Source organism: Prionailurus bengalensis, chromosome B4, assembly GCF_016509475.1.
Source record: "Prionailurus bengalensis isolate Pbe53 chromosome B4, Fcat_Pben_1.1_paternal_pri, whole genome shotgun sequence".
In the NCBI taxonomy this organism is placed as follows: Eukaryota; Metazoa; Chordata; class Mammalia; order Carnivora; family Felidae; genus Prionailurus; species Prionailurus bengalensis.
The window spans coordinates 83209101-83232037 of NC_057358.1; the positions used below are offsets into that span (position 1 = coordinate 83209101).

General features: G+C 49.7%; 2 protein-coding genes across 6 annotated transcripts; both read right to left on the reverse strand.

The window, feature by feature from the left end:
- Window positions 1-1325: 1325 nt before the first annotated feature.
- SDR9C7 (short chain dehydrogenase/reductase family 9C member 7) lies at window positions 1326-8504 on the reverse strand. The gene is made up of 4 exons (XM_043564511.1): window positions 8065-8504; window positions 4571-4829; window positions 3737-3900; window positions 1326-2211 (listed from the first exon to the last, which is right to left on the reverse strand). The coding sequence occupies exons 1-4, from the start codon at window positions 8363-8365 to the stop codon at window positions 1994-1996; spliced, it is 942 nt and encodes a 313-aa protein (XP_043420446.1). The 5' UTR covers window positions 8366-8504; the 3' UTR covers window positions 1326-1993.
- Window positions 8505-11678: 3174 nt separating this feature from the next.
- Window positions 11679-20050, reverse strand: RDH16 (retinol dehydrogenase 16). Of its 5 annotated transcripts, none has more exons than XM_043564513.1 (6): window positions 18771-18915; window positions 15977-16311; window positions 14562-14820; window positions 13106-13269; window positions 12324-12560; window positions 11679-11949 (listed from the first exon to the last, which is right to left on the reverse strand). In XM_043564513.1, the coding sequence occupies exons 1-5, from the start codon at window positions 18827-18829 to the stop codon at window positions 12343-12345; spliced, it is 1035 nt and encodes a 344-aa protein (XP_043420448.1). In that variant the 5' UTR covers window positions 18830-18915; the 3' UTR covers window positions 11679-11949; window positions 12324-12342. The 5 variants fall into 5 exon arrangements, with proteins under 5 accessions (XP_043420448.1, XP_043420450.1, XP_043420447.1 ...); XM_043564515.1 differs by lacking the exon at window positions 18771-18915 and adding an exon at window positions 17869-17977; XM_043564512.1 differs by lacking the exon at window positions 18771-18915 and adding an exon at window positions 16695-16789.
- Between the last annotated feature and the right edge of the window lie 2887 nt (window positions 20051-22937).

Genomic DNA, 22937 nt, shown 5'->3' on the forward strand with positions numbered 1-22937 from the left:
CGAGGTGAGTTTGAGCCCTGCATCAGGCTCTGCACTGACAGCATGAAACCTGCTTGGGATTCTCTGTCTCCCTCTCCCTCTCTGTCCCTCCCCTGCTTGTGCTCTCCTCAAAAATAAATAAATAAACATAAAAAAAAGAAAAATATCAAAACAAAACAAAAACATGTGAAGATAATTTGATTAAGAGGCTGAATAAGTGAATAAGGAAAGAAAAGCCAATTTAAAACTTCAGGAAGGGGCACCTAGAAAAGGGGTCTTTGCAGAGATAATTAAGTTTTCATTTTGTTATTTTCAAGTTCAGTCAGATGTTGAAGAGGCACAAATTAAAGACATTTTAATTTTAGGGGTGCTTGGTGGCTCAGTCGGTTAAGCATCTGACTGGCTCAGGCCATGATCTCACCATTTGTGAGTTCGAGCCCCGCATCCGGTTCTGTGCTGACAGCTCAGAGCCTGGAGCCTGCTTCAGATTCTCTGTCCCTCTTTCTCTGCCCCTCCCCGACTGTGCTCTGTCTCTGTCTCAAAAATAAATAAACATTAAAAAAATAAATAAATAATTAAAAGAGACATTTTAATTAAAAAAATTCACATTTGACCTTTATTACATGACCCTGCCTCAAGATCAAAGAAATCTTTTCAATAGAACTGCACAAATGCTTTGAAGTTCAAGGTGTTGTTTTTTTTTTAATTTAGTTTCATGGCTTGACAATGTAACTAATGTCAAAATGTATTCTTCAAAACTATAACTCTACTTTGGGAATCTGAACACCTGAGTTTTGTCTTGGCCACCATGCTGGGAGGCCTTGGGCAGGTCACTTCTTCTGAGTGTTCAATACTGCTGTGGAGCCGTCTGTGGTTCCCAAGTGCCAAAGACATTGGAATCATTACCTTGTTACAAACACAGATTTCTGGGCCCCATCCCAAGCTACTAAATCAGATTTTCTAACATTGAGGCCAGGAGTCTGTATTTTTAATTAACCAGGTGATTACAATGTACAGTTTGGGAACTACTGAATTAGATGACCTCTCAGGTTCCTCACAGTTCTAAAAATTTGATTTTCTGGGGGCGCCTGGGTGGTGGGTTGAGCATCCAACTCTTGATTTTGGTTCAGGTCATGATTCCAGGGTAGTGGGATAGAGCCCTGCCCTGGGCTCTGTGCTGAGCATGGAACTTCTTGTGATTCTCTCTTTCTCTCTGCCTCTTCCCCATTCATACTCACATACTCTTTATAAAAAAAATAATAATTTTCTGGTTTCTGTTTCTTCTATCACTGGTTGTCCCATCTCTGCTACTAGATATTGTGCTAAAACACAAAGCCACAAAACAATAAAAAACCAAGACCATGATTTAATCATCTCTACATCCTTCCAGCACCTACATAGTGCCTGGTATCTTATAGGCATACAATAAATATTTGAAAAATTAACCAATGATGATTAAATAAATGAATGTTATTTTATGTGAATCCCAATCACCAATGAACAGATAAATGTATAGAGAAAATATAAACTTTTACCTGATATAATCTTGCACGCCCTGTCTGCCCTAGTACATACTTCAAATAATGGGTTGTGGGAATGAAGCTAATGCATATTGAGAGATCAATAGGAAAGTGGTTGAGATGCTTCCATGAGCTTGATTATCCTGCAATATTTCGCAGCGGTGGTGATAACTGAGAGAGTCTCATGATTCCGCAGGAGCTTGTTTTCCTCCCCTTGACATTTCCAGGTCCAGAAAAAGCCATATCCTTAATGGGTGACAGATGTTCTTGGGGCCATGCTTCAGGTCTTTGCACCTGCAGCTTTCTGTGGGGCCCCAGTGAGTGGGAAGAGGCACTTGTCTTCTGCTAGAAGTTATCCAGTATTTCCCTGGCAGTGGGTGTCAGCCAAGCAAAGTGAACCCCGATTGCCTAACACCACCTCTTGTGACCCTGCAGTTCCTTCTGCCATACCCCTCCCTCCTCCACACTCCACTAACCACCTGGACTTCCCCAGCTCAGACACTGTCTGCTGGCCTGGGAAGGTACCGGCTCAGGATGAAATCTGTCACAGGAGTGGGCAATTTAGCCAATGGCACGTAGAGGAGTTTGGCATCCAGGCCAGGGTTGTAGCGGATACGGGGGCTCCGGGAAACAATGGCGTGCTCCATGCTGTCGGTGACTTCTCTGATCCTTGGCTCTGCCAACTGCATCATGTTTTTTAACTTCTCAGTATCTGAGGGTACAAGAGGGGGCAGAAATCAAAGGCTCTGTTGCTCTTCACAAAAGATGGTTTCTTCTGAATTCTATCCAAGCTTCCTTTCCATCAGATCCAACATTTCAGGCAGATCTACCAAACCCTCCAGGTTGTCCCTTACATGAACACCCTGTAAATAATCCTATTTCTCTTCCCGAATTCAAAAACTGTGTGTTGAATTCCTACTAGCAATCAGAAGAACTGTGCCCAGTTTTGCCACTTACTGGTTGTGTGACTTTGAGCTGAAACTTCCATCATCTATAAAATGGGAATAATAATACCTGCTCTAAAGAATAATAAAGATGAATAATAGCAGGGTAGACAGTGAAGCAGGACAGAAAAGAAAGCAAGTGTATATAAGTGCATGAGAAAAATTGGAAGAAAATAAGTAAAATTACTCTCTGGCTTGTGGGATTCCTAGTCACTGGAGGCTTTTTTTGTTTTGTTTTGTTTTCTTTTTTTTTCTCCTACAAAGGTCTCAGAATTACCATATTTTCTACAAAGTCATGCAAGAAAGAAAATGTTATTAAAAAATAGTAACGCTGGGATGACTGGCTGGCACAGCTGGTGGAACACACGACTTTTGATCTTGGGGTTGTAAGTTCAAACTCCACATTAGGTGTGGAGAGTACTTAAAAAAAAAATTGTAACACTGCCCTTGCCTTGGTCATTAGGCCATTATGGGGCTCAAATTATCTAAGGCACAGGTAGATACATTGTAAGTCTCTAACAAATGTGAGGGGCTGTTCTGTTAGCATTGCGTACATGGGTATGAAGATGGGTGTGAGGCATCTGAGTGGTCCAAGTCTGCCAAGGCTCACAACACAAACAGACAAACCTCATGGTACACTTACCGGCCCTGATGTACAACTTTGCCCCAGGACTCTGGGATGGGGGCGGGTCACTGGGACTCATACTTCAACGAGAACCCCAAGAACTCCAGAAGGAAATGGTGCCTGAGAGTCAGGCATCCCAATAAGGGATTAAAACTTGAAAACAAAAGGAGAAATAGCTGGTCCAAATTTGGGGATGGTCTAGGGAGACAGAGAATTCACCTCTCCATGCAAGAACTTGGTGAGCAGTTGATGAGGGTGGGACAGTGTGGTTTAAGTACCCTCACCTCCAACTCCAATGAACCCCCTTTGTGTTTCCTAGAGAGAAAACTACTATAGTGAAGCAGCTGTGCTCTTAACTTCTCTGTACTCATGTCAGTACATTTTCACCTGTGCACCTGCCTAATAATATGTCAGGAGGCAGATGCCAGGAGTGGGGAACGTCCCTGGGCAGCATCTCCCCTACCACCACTCTCCCCGCAAAGGCTATTGTTCTGAGCAGTTGTGCCCTTGGCTTCTATTCTCAAATCCCAGCCTGCCACTAGTTGTGTGACTTTGGGTCCTTAACCCCTCTGAGCCTCCATCCCATTATCTGTGAAATGAAACGAGTCAGTGATCACCAAGATCTCGCTGTTCCTCTCAGAGACTCGTCTCCCTCCCAGAGAACTCACAGATGTGGAAGTAGTCCTCTCCGTAACTGTCCCGGGTCTCCTGAGGCAACCGCTCCCACAGCTTTCGCATGCGGGAAACCATGCCTTCCTTGCCCAGGATGGATGTTCGATAGTTCCCCGGCTCAATGATGCTGACTTTCACCCCAAAGTAGTGGAGCTCACGCCTGGGAAAGAAGAGTTGGACTCAGTCTGGGGCACTACGATGACAAAGGATCATCAGGCACAGTCACTTCTGATCCCTCTACAGGGGCTTATTTCCCCGGAAACCTGGAGGTGCTTCCCTCCACCCCTGTGCCAGGCCAGGCATTGCCTTCATGCAAATCAGGGCCTCAGCCCTTGCCCAAGCAGTTTGCATTAGCAAACCCAGCAGGAAGGAAGTCAACAGAGAAATCTAGACCAAAGCCCTGCCTCCTACCAGGTTCACCCACTCAGCCTCATACTCAACACCCACGTGGCAAAGGAGTGAGGGGGTCTGGGTAAGGCCTGAATCCTCCTTTGAGAGTCTCCCATGAGCATATCTGCCTCCAGACCTCTCTGTCTGCATCAAATACTCTCCTTTCTACCCTCATAGGCCCAAACATAGTTTTACTTACTTTGAGACAGCTGAAGGGAATACAGGAAGACAGCCTCCTATCACCACCCTACCTCTTCTCCTCATCCCTTCTCCTGATCCTTGGGGAAGGCTCCCTGAGGACTAGCCCTCTTCCTGCTACTGTGTTAGCTCCCTCCCTCCAGAACTCCCTTGCCCACATGCTGCCCTCCCCAGCTCTCTCTTCCTGAGGTGAAATCCCCAGGACTCCGACCCAGAGTGGTTTGGCACCAGGGCCCAGTCACCTGATGCTGTCAGAGAAGGCCTCGACGCCAAACTTGGAGACGCAGTAGCCACCACCGATGATAGCCACGCGACCACCAGAGCTGGACATGTTGATGACCCTGCCCCGGGCTTTTTTGACCATGGGCAGCATGTGGAGGGTCACTTCGATCAGTCCCACCAGGTTCACATTGATCACCTTCACAAAGTCCTCCTTCGTCAGCCATTCATTGGGCCCACTGGGCAGGCCTACACCTGCATTGTTCACCAGGGCCCAGAGGCCTGGGGGCGTGATGGAGGGAGAGAGAACCACACAGAAATCATTAGCATCTCTGGAAAATCATCAGTGTCCACCACCCACCAGCCCAGGGCTTCTGAGGATGGTTGAGCAGGTGCACAAGGCACAAGAAGGCAGGCTGGTGGCATGTGATGGGGAGCTATGACAGCCCAAAGGAAGATATGCCTTTTACTAATTAGTTTTCCCCAAAGGGGCACTTTTTATGATTCACACAGACTGTCACTGTGCTAGCTAGAACCCTGTACCAGCTACAATCCAGGCTTTAGCTAATAGCACCTAAGCTATTAGCTCTGGGAAGAGAGAGATAATTTTCATACCAATGAATTAATGGTTGAAGTCTTGCCCTTATCATGCTTCCTCCTCTCTATCCACCTAAATGTAAGAAACCGACTCCATTTCACACATTATTAAAATGAGTTCATCCATTCACACATTCATCCATTTATCTACTCATATATCTATTCTCTGTCAGTTACAGAGGAAGGTGCTGGGGATGTAAAATGAACAAGATAGATCTTGTCCCTCAAGGAACTCACAAACCAGAGAGGAAATAAATAATATTCATAAATGTGTAACACATTTAAATAAAACAATGATGAAAAAAATGTAATAAGGGCTCTCTTTCAAACATTTAATTTGAGTTGAGTTGGTACAAGTGGAGAGAAATAATGCTAAGTATTGTCATTCAACTCTGCAAGAACCCACACCTGAAGATCCTTAAGTTCCAGTTCTATTTCTACCTTCAGCCTTGGACAAGTCACTTCCTCTCTCTGGGCCTCAGGTCCTTTATCAACTGGCCAGGACAGTTGCTTCCAGCCTGGGGTTTGCAATCCTGAGACCCTTCCAGGCTGAACCCCAGAACCGGCTCAGGAGATGCAGGGGAGTCTCAACTTCCATTTGTTTTACATGTCAAGCTTCCAAGTGAAATTCCACTTGGAGGAGGAGGTTTGATTCTAAAAACACATTGGAAAAGTCCTTAAAACGATTCCTAAGGACACCTTCCACCTTGACACCTTTGGTATCAAAGATTCCAAAAACCCCACTGCTCAGGTGCCTTGCCTTCCCTTCCCCTCCCCTCATCCTCCCAGCCCACCTTGACTCCTGCAGCCCCAAGATACTCCTCCCAGCACAACTGCACTCTCTTCCAATAACTTGTCAGGATGTAAACACCACTCTTGGTCCACCCTCCTCCTATGCCTGGGATCCACACACAAGCCATGTCCCTACTGTATCTTCCTGCCTTCCCTCAATTAACGAGACCCCAGGAGACCAGTTGGCTGGCAGGACTCAAACCTCCCCAGCCAGAGGAGGCTCTCTTGTCTTACAGAGGAGGAAATGAGGCTCCTGAGACCCAAAGACTATAAAACCCAGGTGCTGTCCATGGAAAAGGGACACACACTCTCCACTACCTGTGATCATCCTGGTAGACAGCTCTGCCTGCTGGCAAACCAGGACAGCCTTCTTTTTTTTTTTTTTTTTTCCTGTAAAGAGCAACTAGAGAACCATCAGAGCAGTGTGAATAGCTTTAGGGCTGTGTCAGGGACTCTCAGGGGCCACAAGAAAGTTTGCCAAAACCCCTGCCCCCCGCCCCGCCGCTTTCCTAGTACTTCTTAGACCAAGAATGTTGCCCAATGGAGTAGGCAGAAAATGGCTCCCCAAATAGTCACTGTACAAATCCCTGGAACCTATTAATACGGGGGATTACACGGGAAGAAGGAATGAAGATAGCAGATGGAATTCAAATTGCTTATCAACTGACCTTAAAATGGGGTGATTATCCTGGATCAGCCTGCTAAACCCAATATAATCACAGGGATTTTTTTAAGTGGAAGAAGGAGACGAAAGACAACCAGAGAGACAGAAGTGTGAAAAGGACTTGGCCCCACGTTGTTGGTCTTGAAGATAGAGGAAGAGGGTCATGAGCTAAGAAATGCAGGCAACCTCTAGAAGCTGGGAGAGGCAATGAAATGAATCCTCTCCTAGAGCCTCCAGAATGAACACTGCTCTGTTGATACCTTGATTTTAGCTCAGTGAGACCCATTTTGGACTTCTGACCTCCAGAACTTTAAGATAATAAATTTGTGTTGTTTTAAGCCACTACATTTTTGTGTTAATTTGTTAGGACAGCAACAGGAAACTAATATACCCAGTGACTCATTAACACAAGTGGCTCACAGCTAAATGTAGGGCAAGGCAGCCTATTGAGAAAAGAGACTGACTCTCGCTGAATTATTCATTAATTAGTTCATTCAACAAAAATTTATTGAGCACCGTACTAGATGCCAGACACTATTCTGTACTAAGGATCTATAAAAGAAAAGAGGCAAAAAGCCCTGCCCCCCGCCCCATCCTAGGAACCTTTATTCTAGCGGGGGAAACAAACAATGAATAAGAAAAATAAGTAAAATATATGGAATATTAGTGGTAAATGCTAAGGAGAAAAATCAAGCAGAGAGTTACTGTTTGGCCCCTCCTGGGCCCCAGGGCTCTCCGGCCCCCAGACCAGTTCCCTTAGGAGCCAGGACTTCCTCCAGGCTGCTGTTCCACAACAGAGCCAGCCTGTTTCTCCTGCTCCTGTGCCCATGCCCTGCATGCAGAAAGCTTCCCGGGCAGGTTTGCATGTAGTCCTGGGCCAGCCCAGCCAGCCCACGGCCTCCTTTCCCAATAGGAGCGGTCACTCTGATGTCATCACTTACCTTGAGGTCAACCCAATACCCACCATGATGTGAAGGAAGAGGACAGATCTCTGTCTCCCCTGCCTTCCAGTTTGACACAATCAAGGAGAGCAAATGTCCCTGCTCAGGGAGTCCAACCTCCTGTCCCGTCTTCCCTCTCCCCAGCCCACTCCCAGTAAGAAAGGTGCTCACATTTCAGTTGGAACTGATGGTTAGGACTACCTAAGTCCCAGAGAGGCAACTCCCATCTTTAGAGGTTTGGACATACAGAACAAGTCTTCCCTCTCCCACATCCTCTGGCAACCTTCCCCCATCCCTCTGAGTCTCTAGCAGAAAAAAACTTCCTTGGGAAATCACCCCTTTTGTGTGAACAGACCAAACTAAGCAACAGTTTCCAAACCCACTGAGCCAAAGCCCCAGCCCCTTTCTCTACATCACCTCTCCTACTACATCTGAACAACACTGTCCCTGATCACTGTCAGATGCCTAGAGGAGAAAGACAGAAGAATAAACTAAGAAGGCCAAAGAATGCAATTTGCCCCACCTTGCTCACCCACTTGGTCCCTCACCCACTGGGCCGCTGCCTTTATACTCTCAGTCTTGGTGACATCCAATAGGGTGGTCTGCAGTCGGTAAGAGGTATCCTGCTGAAGCTTCTGGGCCCCTTCCTCAGTGAAGCAAGCAGCCAGCACCCGCATGCCCCGATCAACCAGCTGCCTGGCCAGCAGGTTCCCGAAGCCCGAGTCACAGCCTGTGATGAAGACATACTTGTCTGAGAGGTTGCGGACCAGATTGCAGTTCTTGAACCATCGATACATAAAGGAGAGATCCGTGATAGCTGCCATAGGGCAAGAGGATGCTGGTGGCCAAGAAGTATTGGGCTCAGGAGACAGCTGGAGAGGCTGGTCTTCTGAGCCCCAGCTGGCAGTCTGCTGAAAGCCACTGAGAAGAGCTTTCTTCCACTGGCAACAGACACAGGGCTCCTGGATGAGCCACTTTATAATTTCTATAGGTGGATGCATCACCATACCAATTAGCCTAGATGCAAGAAATTCAAGTCCAACCTGAAGCCTTGTGATCTCAGACAGTACTGGTGGCTGCCTCTCGCTCTCCCCCAGCCCTGATAGGTGAAGCTGCCAAGGATAGGAAAGACCCCATTGGTGATGCTGATGCTGAGAGGTGGCTCACCTGGGTGGTCTGAGCAGGCCAGGTGAGAAAGGAGGACTCAGCCCAGAGAGTATCCCTGGGAATCTCCCACCTCTGGCCCAGGGATCAAAATCATTTGTCATGAGTTCAGACATGTAAATAAACTTAATTTTTATTTTCAGGCAAAAAAATTAAGACAAATTCACTAATGTAAAACAAACAGAATTGGCTTTGTGCCCCCCAAGTCCCAAAAGAAATGAGTTTCAAGTTACTGGCTCTTTGCAATTCTCTGCCCTTAGGTGAATCTCCATTATGAGAGATTAAGAAAAACAAAAGGTTTTCCCCAGGGTGGATGTGATTCCACTGAGGCCAGAGGCAGCAGATCCCTTCTGCAGGAAGGCTGCTTTTCTTCTTTTTAATTTCTTTTTTTTTTTTTTAATTCAAATTAGTTAACAGACAGTATAGTCTTGGTTTCCAGAGTAGAACCCAATGATTCATCATTTACATATAACACCCAGTGCTCATCTCAACAAATGCCCTCCTTAATGCCCATCACCCATCTAGCCCATCCCCCCCCCCCACCAGCCCTCCAGGAACCCTCAACTTGTTCTCTGTATTTAAGAGTCTCTTATGGATGGCCAGGGAGGCTGTTTCTGAAAGCAGAAAGATGGAGGGGCTCCGGGCCTGGGTCTTGGGAGGTGATACTCAGGTCACCAATGAGGAGCCCCCACTGCATTCCAGGCAGACCCAGCTCTCACCCTCACTTGGTGACCGGATAAATGGACAAAGTTAATGGCAGAAGACACATCAGCTCCCCCAGGGCTGGGCCCCCTTGGGCATTTCTTTCTACCTCGAGGGCTAAGCACACACTAGGGGATCTAGTAATCTGAGAAGCCCAGAGGGGATAGTGGAAGGAAGGGATTATGAAGGCAACTGACACAGTGGCTAATTGGATGTACAGAGGTAGGGGAGACCAGGAGTTAGGGGGATTTTAATATACTGGGGCTGATAATGGGTAGAACCACAAGTGGCAAGAGAATTCAGAGGCAGGAGACGAGAGAGTTCTGACATGAACATCATTGAGATGAGGTCCAGCCAGATGATAAGGGCAGGTCATGAGTTCCCTGGGAAGCTGCAGGAATGGCCTGGGACCAACTCCTTGGCTCCAAGAAGAAGACTGGAATAAGAGACTTGGAAAAGTCTCAAGGTCAGGACTTGGAGGGGAGGGAGAAATTCCAGGAAATGGGGCAAAGAACTCACAAAAGTTAGGAGGGAAGCTGGTAAAGAAGAAGAAATAAGGAGATGAGACAGAGGAGCCTAAGATTCAGGGACAGAAGGATGTTGGGGTCTATGGTGGCTCTTGAATAAACCTCTAGAGTCACCATTCCCCAAGATGAGCCTAGTCACCAACTCATCCCGAGGGACTGGCGGCCAGCCACCCACACCTTCCCTGTTCAAAGAGTCTGAAAGAAATGGGGCCACAAATTTCCTAGGGTGAAGAGACAAGGATGCATCTCTATGCTGTGTGCTATCTACCAAGGTTGGTAAGCTCCAGAATCAAATAAAGCAGGTGTCACCTCAAGAAAGACCAGAGAGGTTGGTTATTCTATAACAAGGGTGGTAGGAGTGAGAGGTAAGATCAAGGACACACCCCTGAGGTGCTGATCCAAACCCCGTGTGGGACAGAGGTGGGAAGCAGTGGAGGCAGACCCCAACTATGGCATACCAAGCCCAAGGCACAACACATACACTCAGTCTGGGAGGCACCTCCTAACTCTGCCCTCTGGGTAAATGAACAGGGAAATTTTGGCTAGGGGAAGCCAGACAAGGTCACTCAAGGGCTGAAGAGCCCCAGGGGTATCCCAATCCTTGAGAAGACAGGTGACATCCAGGGATTGTCTATGGATTTAGAAAGGGATGACTTGGAACTGCTCCAACACAGGACCGGGCCTGACCCACCATCGCATGGGCCTCTCTGCTGACTGATGGTCAAGGAAATGCTCTCCTGGGTTCAAACTCCCAACACCCAAAAAAGCAGGTCACGCAGTGGAGGGCTGCAGGACCACACAGAAGGGTTCTTTCCCTAGGGCTAGAAATGCCCCATTCTCAGATGACAGGTCTCCCTGCTGTGTGGGCACCTGAGGCTGACAGGTCAGGCTGGTGGTTGAACTCCACCCAAATGTCTGTTCACTAGTATCCTCAGCAGAGAGGGGCCTTCAGCTCCTCCAGGCCATCCCCAGCCCCTACTACAGGGTGAGAATGAATGACACTGCCACATCTGACCTCGCTTTCTGTTTTCACCAAGAACACTGATATTCTACAGTATCAGGTCCCCCTAAGGTCTCCATAGCCTCAGTCTGAAACTGAGGGAAGAAAATTAAGGTACCTGATGAGGCAGCTCCCAGCACCAATTTGTCCTCATCCCAGGAATCTACATCACTTTGTACAATGCGTTCTCTGTTCAGTTCATACTCAGAACATCATCAGAACAGTGGAGATGTAGAGAGTTGTGGTCTCGGGAAATGCTGGGTAATTAAGGGAACCCCTGCCCAGTATATAGTAGGTGCTCAACAAAGGTTAGCAGAAAACAACAGACTGGGGTCCAGAAGTGACTCTTACTGTCCTCTACCATAGGATGTGAGAAAGGGGATCTGGGCTGGGGAACCTGGGGATGGCTGCAGATGGGGGGCATAACTCTAAAAGAGGGGACAAAGAGGGCTGCAGAGAGGTTACTGTTGAAGGGAGAGGCTGATGTCCCCAGGAAAGGGACTGGAGTCTGCCAGTGCCTCAGCAACTTCTCTTTATCTATCCATCCTTGGGTCTTCCTGTGACACCGTGTTACTTGAAAAATCCTGGAAAAGAAACAGCCTCCCACCCCACTTCTTTGGAAAGAAGAGTGATCCAACTCCCCTCTTAAAATCCCACCCCCATGATCTCCATGAAGGCACCTGACTCCTTCTCTTATGGATTCATATCCCACCACTCCCCAAGGCCACAGTTCCAATCACTGGATCTAGGTAAACTTATCAATTTTTATTTTAAGGCAAAAATAATCAATGGACATCAAGGTTTCAAGACAACTCAACAACTGGTTTGTTTCTGTATCCTCTGTCATGATTCCAATTACAGACATGTCCTTTCAGCCAGGGTCTGTGAATTGGCACCTCAGGTTGATGGGTCAGGCTGGTGGTTGCCATCCACATCTCCATCCCTGTCAGAGGTATCTTCAGTGGAAAGGGGCATTAACTCCCCCAGGCCATGTCCATCCTGTAGGAGGGGGACACTGGACAGAAGCAAGGGACACCTTGAGTACGGGGACAGAAGCAGAGCAGGAGGGGGCTGAGCCCCTCCCTGCCGCTAACACGCTGCCAAGAATGGATTCCTCAAGTGGCAGGAGGGCCAAAAGACTCCAAGCCTTGAGAGGTCATTCAAGGAACAGGGTATGGTTGTGTGCTATTGGGTCCCTGTTCCTCAATCACAAAACTTGTGACTTTCCTCCTAATATTCCTAGAGTGCTAATGTCCAGGGAAGTCTGGGGAGGAGGCGAGGAGGAAGCTGAGATGGGTGCCCCTGGTGACACAAGAACCCCCTCGCTCCACTGTATTTCCCTCCCCCTGAGGGATTCCCACCCTCACACAGTACCCAGCTCCCTCCTACCATGCACCCCAGTCTGGGGTTACAGAGCCTTGATGGGTCTTTGAGCCATCCAGTAGATCATGGCATCCACCAGTAAGGTAGGCATGTAACTCATGGGGAGGTAGAGGAGCTTGGCATCCCAGCCAGATGAGTATCGAGTGCGGGGGTGGCAGGCTGTTAGGGCATGTTCCACGCAGTTTGTCACCAAGTACAGATTGTTGCAACATGTTGACTTCAACTTTTTCACTGATTTCTTGACTGTCCAAAGGGAACAACATATCGTCACGTTTTAATCTTGCTTTGGGATCAACTTGAGAGAAGTTTCTAAAAGCACCCCACCTCTCCCCACTCATCTCCAGGTTGAATCCATGGATTTCATCGGAGTGTGTCCTGACTCCTTCCCACAGGAACACTCTCCACACTACGCCCCCTCTGGCTCTACTCCTGGGAATATGTGCTCCGCAGAAACTGAGGTCTCTACAAACACTAGAAATGTAAGCACCTGAAAACCAGCTGGCTAATGCCAGCTTGTCCGGAATCCATGCATATCTTCCCTCTCTGGCTTCAGTTTCCTCCCCAAATGAGGGCATTAGAGGAAAGCGTGGCCCCTAGGTCTAACAAGCCTGGCTCTTCCTGAGGTCAGCAGGTGGCCACACGGGACCATGGGGATCGAATTAAATGTCCCCACTGTGTGGGCTGAGTCAGAGCCTGGAGGCCTGACCCAGTCTGTAGGAGGAGCTGGGATGGGCTCAGGCTGCCCACAAGGGTTTGTCTCCCTTCCCCCCAGTCCACAGCTCACTCACCAGATGCCAGAAACTTCTCCCCATAGATCTCCTTGACCTCTGGGCTGGCCTGATCCCATGCTTCCTGGATGGCCCTAGAAATCTTCTCAGAGTTGGTTACTCCAGTGTTGAAGAAACCAGGCTCAATCACAGCCACCTTCACCCCAAAGTAGGAGAGCTCCCTCCTGCAAGACAGACAGGCAGAGGGGCAAGGACGTCAGAAGGCTCGGGGACAAAACACAACAAACAAACCCGATATACACCCAACTTGGGATTGGGGTGGGATAAACTCAAAAGCTCGGACAGGTTCCAAGAGCAGCATCCAGGGGGAGAAAATAATGATGATGTATCTCTGCATAAGGTGTGCACATGTTTTCCAGTACTGTCCACACGCGTGCTGGCTAGCTCACATCCTACCTCTTCTGCTGTGAAGCACCACTTACATGCCATCTTTTCCTATTTCCCTTCACATCCAATCCATCTCCAGACTTTGCCCATTTTACCTCCTGTACCCTGCTCCCTCGTCTGCCTTCTGTCCTCTGAGGAACATCTCTGCCTACATCTCAGATCCCCGACACCCAGAGCCAACCTCTGCCCTGTGGCCAGTGGGTTCTCCAGAGGCTGATTTGACCACGTTGCTCCCCTGAGTAAATCCCTTCCACGGGGTCCTGCTGCCAATAGCAAGAAAGTTTGCAGCCTGTCCGGGGCCCCCGTGTCTCCTTGAGCCCACCTGCCCAGCATCCCCTCTGCCTGACCAGGCCTTGTCCACTAGCCTAGAGGACCCCACAGCATAGGCAGTCAGCCATTACTCACCCTGGGCTTGGGCTCGAGTCGTTCCCTCATACAGGAGGCCTTCTGACCCTACTTTGCCAGGTTTACAAGTTCATTTCTTCAATCCTCAGGTCAGGCCATTCTCTAAGACTCTCCCCTTGTTCCACTGGCCACCACCACCACCACCACAGCTAGCTAAGTTAGTCACAACCATCGTGATAGATGGTCACAGCATTTGTGTCTCTCTTGTCCCTTTCTCAGCTGTCAGACATTTTAGGTCAGGGACCTCGTCTTGTCCTCAGACACATTTGTGTGCGCTCACAGAAATGCCGAGAAGCATCTTGTTGAACTGAGTCAAATGCTGGACCTCCATGTCGAGGGCCCCCTGAAGCTGAATATTATAGGAATTATGGACATGAGCTCTGTAGCCAAATGATCTCAGGTCCAATTCTGCCTCAAGCATTTCCCAACCGTGGGCCCTCCTCCAGGGCAACCATAGGTGAAACCAACTGTATAGGCCTGGGGCCCATCCCAATGCCCAGAACACGGGAAGGTGCTTTCCAATGAATTCCTAGCACGAAGCAAGACAGAGGCATCTGGAAGGAAGAGCCTTTGAGGTTGTGAGTGATTGAACCCCCTGGAAAATCTCCCCCAGAAGCACAGAAGCAGGAAGACTGAAAGGATGGGCTCTGTCCCAGTCCAATACCTGAGGGAGTCGGAGAAGGCCTCGACGCCATACTTGGAGATGCAGTAGCTCCCACCCAGAAGGGACACCCGGCCCATGATGCTGGAGATGTTGACCACGCGGCCCCTCGCCTTCCTCACTAGGGGCAGCAGGTTCAGGGTCACCTCTATCAACCCCAACAAGTTCACGTCGAGTATCTTCATGAAGTCCTGCTTGGTCAGCCACTCATTGGGTGCCGAGGGAATGGAGATGCCAGCATTATTCACCAGGCCCCAGAGTCCTGGTTACAGGGTAGGGAGAGAGCAACACCGTGTGCCTGAGTGAGACACGACTGTGGTTCCAAGTCACTTTCCAATCCACTTTTTTTTTTTTTTTTTTTTTTACCACATCAACAACATCTATAAAGGAAAAGGGTGCAAGAGAGGAAGTGAGAATGAAGTGACTACGGGGCATCAGCGTTTGCACGCACACTGAGCTATTGGACCGCAGGGATGTTCCTTCTCAACTTGCTGCTCCTCAGTGCCTGGCATACCAGGGGCAATAAGCCCAGCTTCGTTAAGAGTGTGCCCAGGTGCACCCAGATGGCTCAGTCAGTTAAGCATCTGACTCTTGATTTCAGCTGAGGTCATCATCTCACGATTTGTGAGGTCGAGCCCTGCATCGGGCTCTGTGCTGACAGTGTGGAGCCTGCTTGGGGTTCTCTGTCCCTCCCCCACCGGCTCATGTTCTCATTCTCTTTCTAAAAACACACACACACACACACACACAAACACACAAAACCATTAAAAAGTATTTTTAAAAAAGAAAAAAAAAGGATTTGACAATGAAAATGCTGATCATAGGATACATAACTATGTAACTGACTCCGGAAACTGACATTTGGAAAATCTCCTTTTATCTTTATCATCTTCTATGTTGTATACAAGGAGCATGTTTTACATTTTTAATCACAAAAAAGACATCAATGATGTCTTCTTTTCCGAAAAGGGCAGGCAGCATAATAGAGGGGGAAGAATAGGACCCCTCACCCACATTTGACCAAAAGTCCCTTCAGCTCCCTCATAAGCCTCAGTGTCCTCATAAGTTAAGTGGGGCTGATCTTAAAAGCCCTGCAGAGGGCCCATTGGGAAGGAACCAACAAGAAAATGTGTATCTGCTGAGATCAGGAGCCTGGGTCTAGCCTGGCTCAGCCCCACGCTGCCCCGTAGCAAACCTCAGTGTCCTAACACCTCCTCAGACTATTGGCCCTAAACTCAGGCTGGGCTCATTTAACCCTGGGCTCAGACTCAGGCACTCAGGCCTTCTGCTCAGGAAACTCCAAAGCTTGAGGCTTTGAAAATCAAAACATCCTGGGAATCTTCCCAGTTAGCAGAAAAAAGGTCTCCCTTGCATAGAGAGAAGCAACAAAGAGGCACAAACAGGAATCTGGGCAGTACCTCTGTCTCCCACATGCTCCTTCACCCACTCGGTGGCCGCAGAGATGCTCTCTGTCTTGGTGACATCCAGGATCACTGTCTCCAGCCTGTCTGACGTCTGGTCTCTCAGCTGCTCTGCCCCCTTCTCCGTCAGACACGCAGCCAGCACCCTCAAGCCTCGCAGGTCCAGCTGCCTGGCCAGCAGGTTCCCGAAGCCCGAGTCACAGCCCGTGATGAAGACGTACTTGTCTCGGAGGTCGCTCACCACCTGCCTCTCCCGGTACCAGCGCAGGAGGTAGTACAGGCCCACGAGGGCCGCCAGGTACAGCCACATGGCTTTGTGGGGAACACACAGGCTGAAATGAAACAAGAGTGTAGCCGGTGTTCAGACAGGATGACTTAGGAACACACAAGGTGTGAGTAGCGGGCCAGCCGCCAGGCTGTCTCACATGGAGTCCTCAAGTTCTTCCTGGTCACTGCCTTTAGTGAGTACTCTTGATTCCGGCCTCAACTTGCATGCTCTTCGGTACACTAATGCTGTTTCTACTGGATGCCATTGGATTTCACAAAGAATCCTTTGACATGAGGATACTTTTCTCAGTCACCTTCTCCTGGTCCTTCCACTCCTCCCATTTTCCTCTGCCCACCTACTCCCTCAGACATACCCCCCAACCCCCCCCCCCACACACACTGGAATCCCCTATGTCCTAAATCTCATGGTTCAGAACTGTCTTCTTACTTTGTTCCTGTTCGAGGCTGTACCTCTGGTCTCCCTGACCTACTGGAGATTCTTACGAAGAAGATATATACATTGCGAATCGAGACGCATGTGGTTTCAACACCCAGGTTTGCTACCAACCAGCTGTGTGACCTTGGCTGCCAGCTTATGCTATGAACCAGGGTTTCCTTATCTGAGCCAGATAAGAATTCAGAATTCATTTCTGAGAAGACTAAGTCATTGTCACTCTCACTGAGATCAGAGAAGGCAAAATGTTTAAGGAATAGATTCCCTCCAGATACAGTATTTCTCTGGGGCAGAAAGGTGTTCAGGAGACTAAAGGGGTGTCTGATATCGGAGGCAAAGTTGGGGGAGAAGGGAATGAAGGTGGGCACATGCAGGAGAGAGACTGTTCCCAGTTGCTGGGAGCGTTGAAAGGAAGCACTTCAGCAAAGCGGGGCTCACAGCTGCTACCCTTTCAGCAGGCCCTGGGTGCCTGCCTGCATTGCCCTCTGCCCCTCCCACATCCAGAATTTCAGACACAGACTCGGAAGGCAGAAAAGGCTGGCTTGCACAGGACCTAAAACCTCACGCAAGCAGGGAGGGCTGTAAGCCCCATAACTGCAGAAGTATCCCCCAGCAGGTGAAAAGGACAGAAAGGAGTACAGATTAAGCCTTTAGTTGAAACTGTTATGTGCAGAGAGGTGACTGTAGTCCTGAAAGCATTTATCTCTTAAGGCGGGAAGCGGTGGCAGCCTGGCAAGGCCTGGTCCTGCAGAGCCTCACCTGTTTCTGCTTCCTGGGGGTCACTTCCAGGACCCTCCTAACAAGGGCTTCCTCGAGGGCAGTGGAGAAGAAGGCAAGGAGGAAGGAAGGAGCCCTGGAAACTCTCAGCGACCCAATGAGACACGTATGTCCAAACCCCATTAAAGGATAAGGCCGTGTTTCTTTACTTGTAAGGAATTGGAGATTTTTTTTCTCAGTAACCACAGATTCCTTCAACCATCAACTTTCAAGGGGCCACGTGGCAGAGACATCTCCCAGCCCTCAGCACCTGCTGCTTCACTCTTGTAAAGCCTCAAAACAACGTGACCGCCTGTCACCGGTGCCAGGAGCTTCGGAATTCATTTCTCTGAAATCACAGGAAGTTCAGAGAGGATAGTAAGAGAAAGAGGCTGGGGTGCCACTCACTTACCTGGGAGCTGTGGGGCCCAGAACGAGAAACCCCGCAGGGGCGCCAGGGGAATGGAGACTCGCTGCTGCGGATCTCTGCGCTGAGATCCTGCACAGGACGTCCAGACGCTGAGATCACCACGCACGCCCCCGAAAAGGGGCAACTCTGCCAGATTCCCCAGACAGCACCTGTAACCGAGCGCGCGCTGGAGCGGAGGCGCGCGCCCCCTGGTGGTGCCCTGCCGAAACTCAGCGAGACCGCCTTCCCGTGGGCGCGTCCCTCCCACCCATTTCCTCTCTCCACCGGGTGTGGATCTTCTGAAGAGGGGAGCCATAGGGGATGGAAAAGGGAGCTGGAAAGGACAGGAAGTAGGTACCAATTGTGCAACTTGTTTCCAGGCCTACAGGTAGGCAGCTTCCACTATCTGGAGTGGGAACGCAAAAATGCAGAGACACATCCGTGCCTTCACTGTGAGGATCTGACGCAGGGATGTCATCGGAGTGTGTCCCGACTCCTTCCCACAGGAACACTCTCCACACTACGCCCCCTCTGGCTCTACTCCTGGGAATATGTGCTCCGCAGAAACTGAGGTCTCTACAAACACTAGAAATGTAAGCACCTGAAAACCAGCTGGCTAATGCCAGCTTGTCCGGAATCCATGCATGTCTTCCCTCTCTGGCTTCAGTTTCCTCCCCAAATAATGAGGGCATTAGAGGAAAGCGTGGCCCCTAGGTCTAACAAGCCTGGCTCTTCCTGAGGTCAGCAGGTGGCCACACGGGACCATGGGGATCGAGTTAAATGTCCCCACTGTGTGGGCTGAGTCAGAGCCTGGAGGCCTGACCCAGTCTGTAGGAGGAGCTGGGATGGGCTCAGGCTGCCCACAAGGGTTTGTCTCCCTTCCCCCCAGTCCACAGCTCACTCACCAGATGCCAGAAACTTCTCCCCATAGATCTCCTTGACCTCTGGGCTGGCCTGATCCCATGCTTCCTGGATGGCCCTAGAAATCTTCTCAGAGTTGGTTACTCCAGTGTTGAAGAAACCGGGCTCAATCACAGCCACCTTCACCCCAGAGTAGGAGAGCTCCCTCCTGCAAGGCAGACAGGCAGAGGGGCAAGGACGTCACAAGGCTCCGGAACAAAACACAACAAAAAAGTTTGCTAAGACATCGTTTATATTGAATATGATGAATAAAATGCAGGAAACAATTTCATAGAATACCATGAGGTGTTGTTAAAGTGCTGAGAACAGGACCTGGCTCCAGCAATGCCCCCAGCCACCAGAGCAAGCATTCAGGCTGGGTCCCCTGTCTCAACTCCTCCTCCAGAAAGTGAGTCTTCCTAGTCACTCAGCATCGAGAAATCCAGAACCGGGGCGCCGGGGTGACTCAGTCGGTTGGGCATCCAACTTCAGCTCAGGTCATGATCTCACGGTTTGTGAGTTTGAGCCCCGCGTCGGGCTCTATGCTGACAGCTCAGAGCCTGGAGCCTGCTTCGAATTCTGTGTCTCCCTGTCTCTCTGCCCCTCCCCCACTCATGCTCTGTCTCTCAAAGAATGAATAAACATTTAAAAAATTCTTAAAAAAAAAAAAAAAGAAATCCAGAACCTCTGCTGAGAGAGGAGGAATTCGGGGAGGGCACATCTTCATCAGGGCACCCTCTCCCCAAAACTCCAGAGCTCCAAGGTCTCAAGGTGGGGGGCAGTGGAGAAGTAAGACCCTCTTCTGATAAGCTGGGTGAGGCAAAGAAAGCTAGTTATGACTTCAAGTTCTGGAAAACATCCTGGGAATCTTCCGAGTTAGCAGAAAAAAGGTCTCCCTTGCATAGAGAGAAGCAACAAAGAGGCACAAACAGGAATCTGGGCAGTACCTCCGTCACCCACACGCTCCTTCACCCACTCGGTGGCCGCAGAGATGCTTTCTGTCTTGGTGACATCCAGGATCACCGTCTCTAGCCTGTCTGATGTCTGGTCTCTCAGCTGCTCTGCCCCCTTCTCCGTCAGACATGCGGCCAGCACCCTCAAGCCTCGCAGGTCCAGCTGCCTGGCCAGCAGGTTCCCGAAGCCCGAGTCACAGCCCGTGATGAAGACGTACTTGTCTCGGAGGTCACTCACCACCTGCCTCTCCCGGTACCAGCGCAGGAGGTAGTACAGGCCCACGAGGGCCGCCAGGTACAGCCACATGGCTTTGCAGGGAACAGGCAGACAGGCTATGATCAGAAAAGGGTCTGGCCTCCTCAGTCAGGATGGCTGTATAGGCAGTCTGGCCTCCAGGCTCTCTGGCATGAAGTCTTTAATTTCCCTCCTGATCATTGTCTTTCCGGAACATTTTTTCCTATCCTCAACCTGTCTGCTCTTTGGGCTACTTTTGTAAGTGCTGACATATGCCCTTGAAAAGCCCAAATCCTGCCCAGAAAGATAGCTTGCTGTCAGCAGGGCTCCCTCACCCTTTCCCTGCCCTCTGCTCTCTGTGTCCATGTGACTACACATGGGGTGACATGGGCCACTCTGCACTGGGTCCCAGGTTTAGAGCTGTTTCATTGTTCTGCCAGCATGCTGGGCCTTGACATTCCCAAGCTCAGGAGGGTTCTTAATGGGAAGCTACACTTTGATTCAAGACACATTTTTATTCAACATGCTCTCTGGGCCTGGGTTTCATCATCTGGCTCAGGACACAGAGTTCATTCCTCAGGAATCTAAGTCACTGTCAGCCTCTCGAGGGGTTAGAAGGAGAAGGCAGAGAGTATAAGGTCCCCTCCCTTTAGTAGGGAAGGGGCAGAAAGGTGTTCAGGAGACTAAAGGGGTGTCTGATATCGGAGGCAAAGATGGGGGAGAAGGGAATGAAGGTGGGCACATGCAGGAGAGAGACTGTTCCCAGTTGCTGGGAGCGTTGAAAGGAAGCACTTCAGCAAAGCGGGGCTCACAGCTGCTACCCTTTCAGCAGGCCCTGGGTGCCTGCCTGCATTGCCCTCTGCCCCTCCCACATCCAGAATTTCAGACACAGACCCAGAAGGCAGAAAAGACTGGCTTGCACAGGACCTAAAACCTCACGCAAGCAGGGAGGGCTGTAAGCCCCATAACTGCAAAAATATCCATTCAGTTGTATCCCAATGATGATGGGGAGGAGGGGGGAGCTGCCCCCTCAGCAGACTCAAGATAGGACTGGAGACTGGACGGAATAGCTGCCCATGGAGGGGCTTCAGGATGAGGCAGATGACATCACATCATAAAAGAAGAATGGGCACAGCTGTCGATGGGGCGGCTTTCTCAGGGCACCCCGGTGGCCTCTGACAGGATTGGGCTCTAGTCCCTGCTTACATCCACTGAAATGTACCAAGCTCCTTCCCCAGAAAAGAAGCCTGGGAGGGAGGGGGTCATGCAATAGTTCAAGGGATATTGAGGCCGGCTTACATTGGACCTCTTCGCCCTTGAGGCTCACCTGCCATTGTGGCAGGACCATTGAGTTGTGGCCCTAGGCAGAGCCCTTCAATAAGTTTCTGTGGTTGTGTCCTTCAGGAAGCACTGACAGAAATCAGAGACCTAACCGGTGCACAGCTCCCTGACACTCTGGGAAGACAATCTGAATGTGGTCCCAAACACCATTCCTCTTGAACATCTCTCCCCAAGAGGCCACAGAATGGCTGGATAAGCATTGTTTGGGGGGGAGGAGGGGTAGAGAAATGGTAGAAATCCAGAAACTCCAGGTAAAGCCTGAAAAAATGATTTCATCTGATTGAAGCAGTATGGGTCGCCCATGTGCTGAATACTAGAGCCTTGAAGGCTGCAGCCCCTCGGGGGCAGGGACTGAGTCTCACCAGTTTTAGTTTTCTAGTACCTGGCAGCACCTGGCGTCCTACAAGATGAACACATGCGAAAGTAGATGACCCTCCAGCATCCCACTTCCCTCTCCATTTTCACCTGCATTTCTCACACTGTCCTGCCTTGAGATTCCCCAAAGCCTCCCTTCCTCCCCTCTTAATGAGGGAGGAGGTTCAGGATGATCTTGTGAGTCCTTTCCATTTCAACTCTCGGGGAGTCTAAGAATCTATGTCGTGGTCAAGAGGGAACCTTAGGAGGTCAAGGCCTCCGGAAACGCTGGAGAAGTCAAGGGGCATTGCCGTCCAGCCCAGGTTACGCGCTCAACAAAAGTTAGGAGAAACTGACTAAATCTGGGATCAACAAGGAGTGTCAGCACATCTACGGAGACCCTGGGGGAGGTGCTAGGGATCAGGAAGTGGAGGGGGGAGAGTTCCGAGGGAGGGACAAAAGCCAGGAGATGGATAGGAAATTACAGGGTGGGGAAGAGTGAAGGCATGCTGGGAGGCTGCTGGGTGGTGCCAGTTTCCCTGGGGACCTTCCAGTGTCTGTCGGTCCCTCAGAGCCTCCCCTTCCTGGCACTAACCTTGCACACCTCCACATACATTCTCTTGGGAAATCATAGGGAGGAAACAGTTGTCCTTCATCTTGTGACTGCAAAGACATTTCACCTCCCATTTCTCAACCCCTCCCCAGGTCATCCCATGCTTCTCTCCGCCTCCACAAAGGGGACTTTGCTCTCACTCAAGAAATTTCCCAGAATTCCAAAGGCTGAGTCACCACCACCCAAGTGTATGCTGTGCTTCTAAGACTTTTTTATCCACAAGAGGCGCTTTGAGGGCGGTCAGTTTTAACCTTTTGGACATTGTGGATCCTTTTGAGAATCTAAGGAAGACTCTAAGCCCCATAAAAATGACTTAACACAACATACGGGATTTTGAATATGCTTTTCAGGCAGTTCGCAGACCACCTAAAGCCATTAGGTGCCAGGAATCTAGGTCAAGAATCCCTATAATAAGGATTTACAGTGTGACACAGGCTAGTTGTTTAACCTCTCCGTGCCTCACGACATGATAGAAGCCTTGCCTATGACAGTGTAACAACTTAATGAGGATCAAACAGTACATGTCAATCACAAATGCTAACTTGTCGCTATATCGCTTTTGTGGTAATTCATAGTGGCATTGGGAATATTCTTGACCTTTCACGTGAGAAACAGAACACCAGACAACTAAATGAAAGAGGAAGCTGGTGTCGATCCAGCTGAGAGAAAAACGGCT

Excerpts from the sequence above, each read along its gene's own strand:
- SDR9C7 (XM_043564511.1), bottom strand. The coding sequence starts at position 8,365 with ATGGCAGCTATCACGGATCTCTCCTTTATGTATCGATGGTTCAAGAAC. Across the intron at positions 4,830-8,064 it reads GGACCAAGTGGGTGAGCAAG|GCCTCTGGGCCCTGGTGAAC; the intron begins GTGGGGCAAATT and ends TCACGCCCCCAG. Across the intron at positions 3,901-4,570 it reads GCCTTCTCTGACAGCATCAG|GCGTGAGCTCCACTACTTTG; the intron begins GTGACTGGGCCC and ends CTTCTTTCCCAG.
- RDH16 (XM_043564513.1), bottom strand. The coding sequence starts at position 18,829 with ATGGGATCAGGCCAGCCCAGAGGTCAAGGAGATCTATGGGGAGAAGTT. Across the intron at positions 16,312-18,770 it reads GGAGAAGTTTCTGGCATCTG|CCTGTGTGTTCCCCACAAAG; the intron begins GTGAGTGAGCTG and ends GTTTCATTTCAG. Across the intron at positions 14,821-15,976 it reads GGAGCATGTGGGAGACAGAG|GACTCTGGGGCCTGGTGAAT; the intron begins GTACTGCCCAGA and ends CCCTGTAACCAG.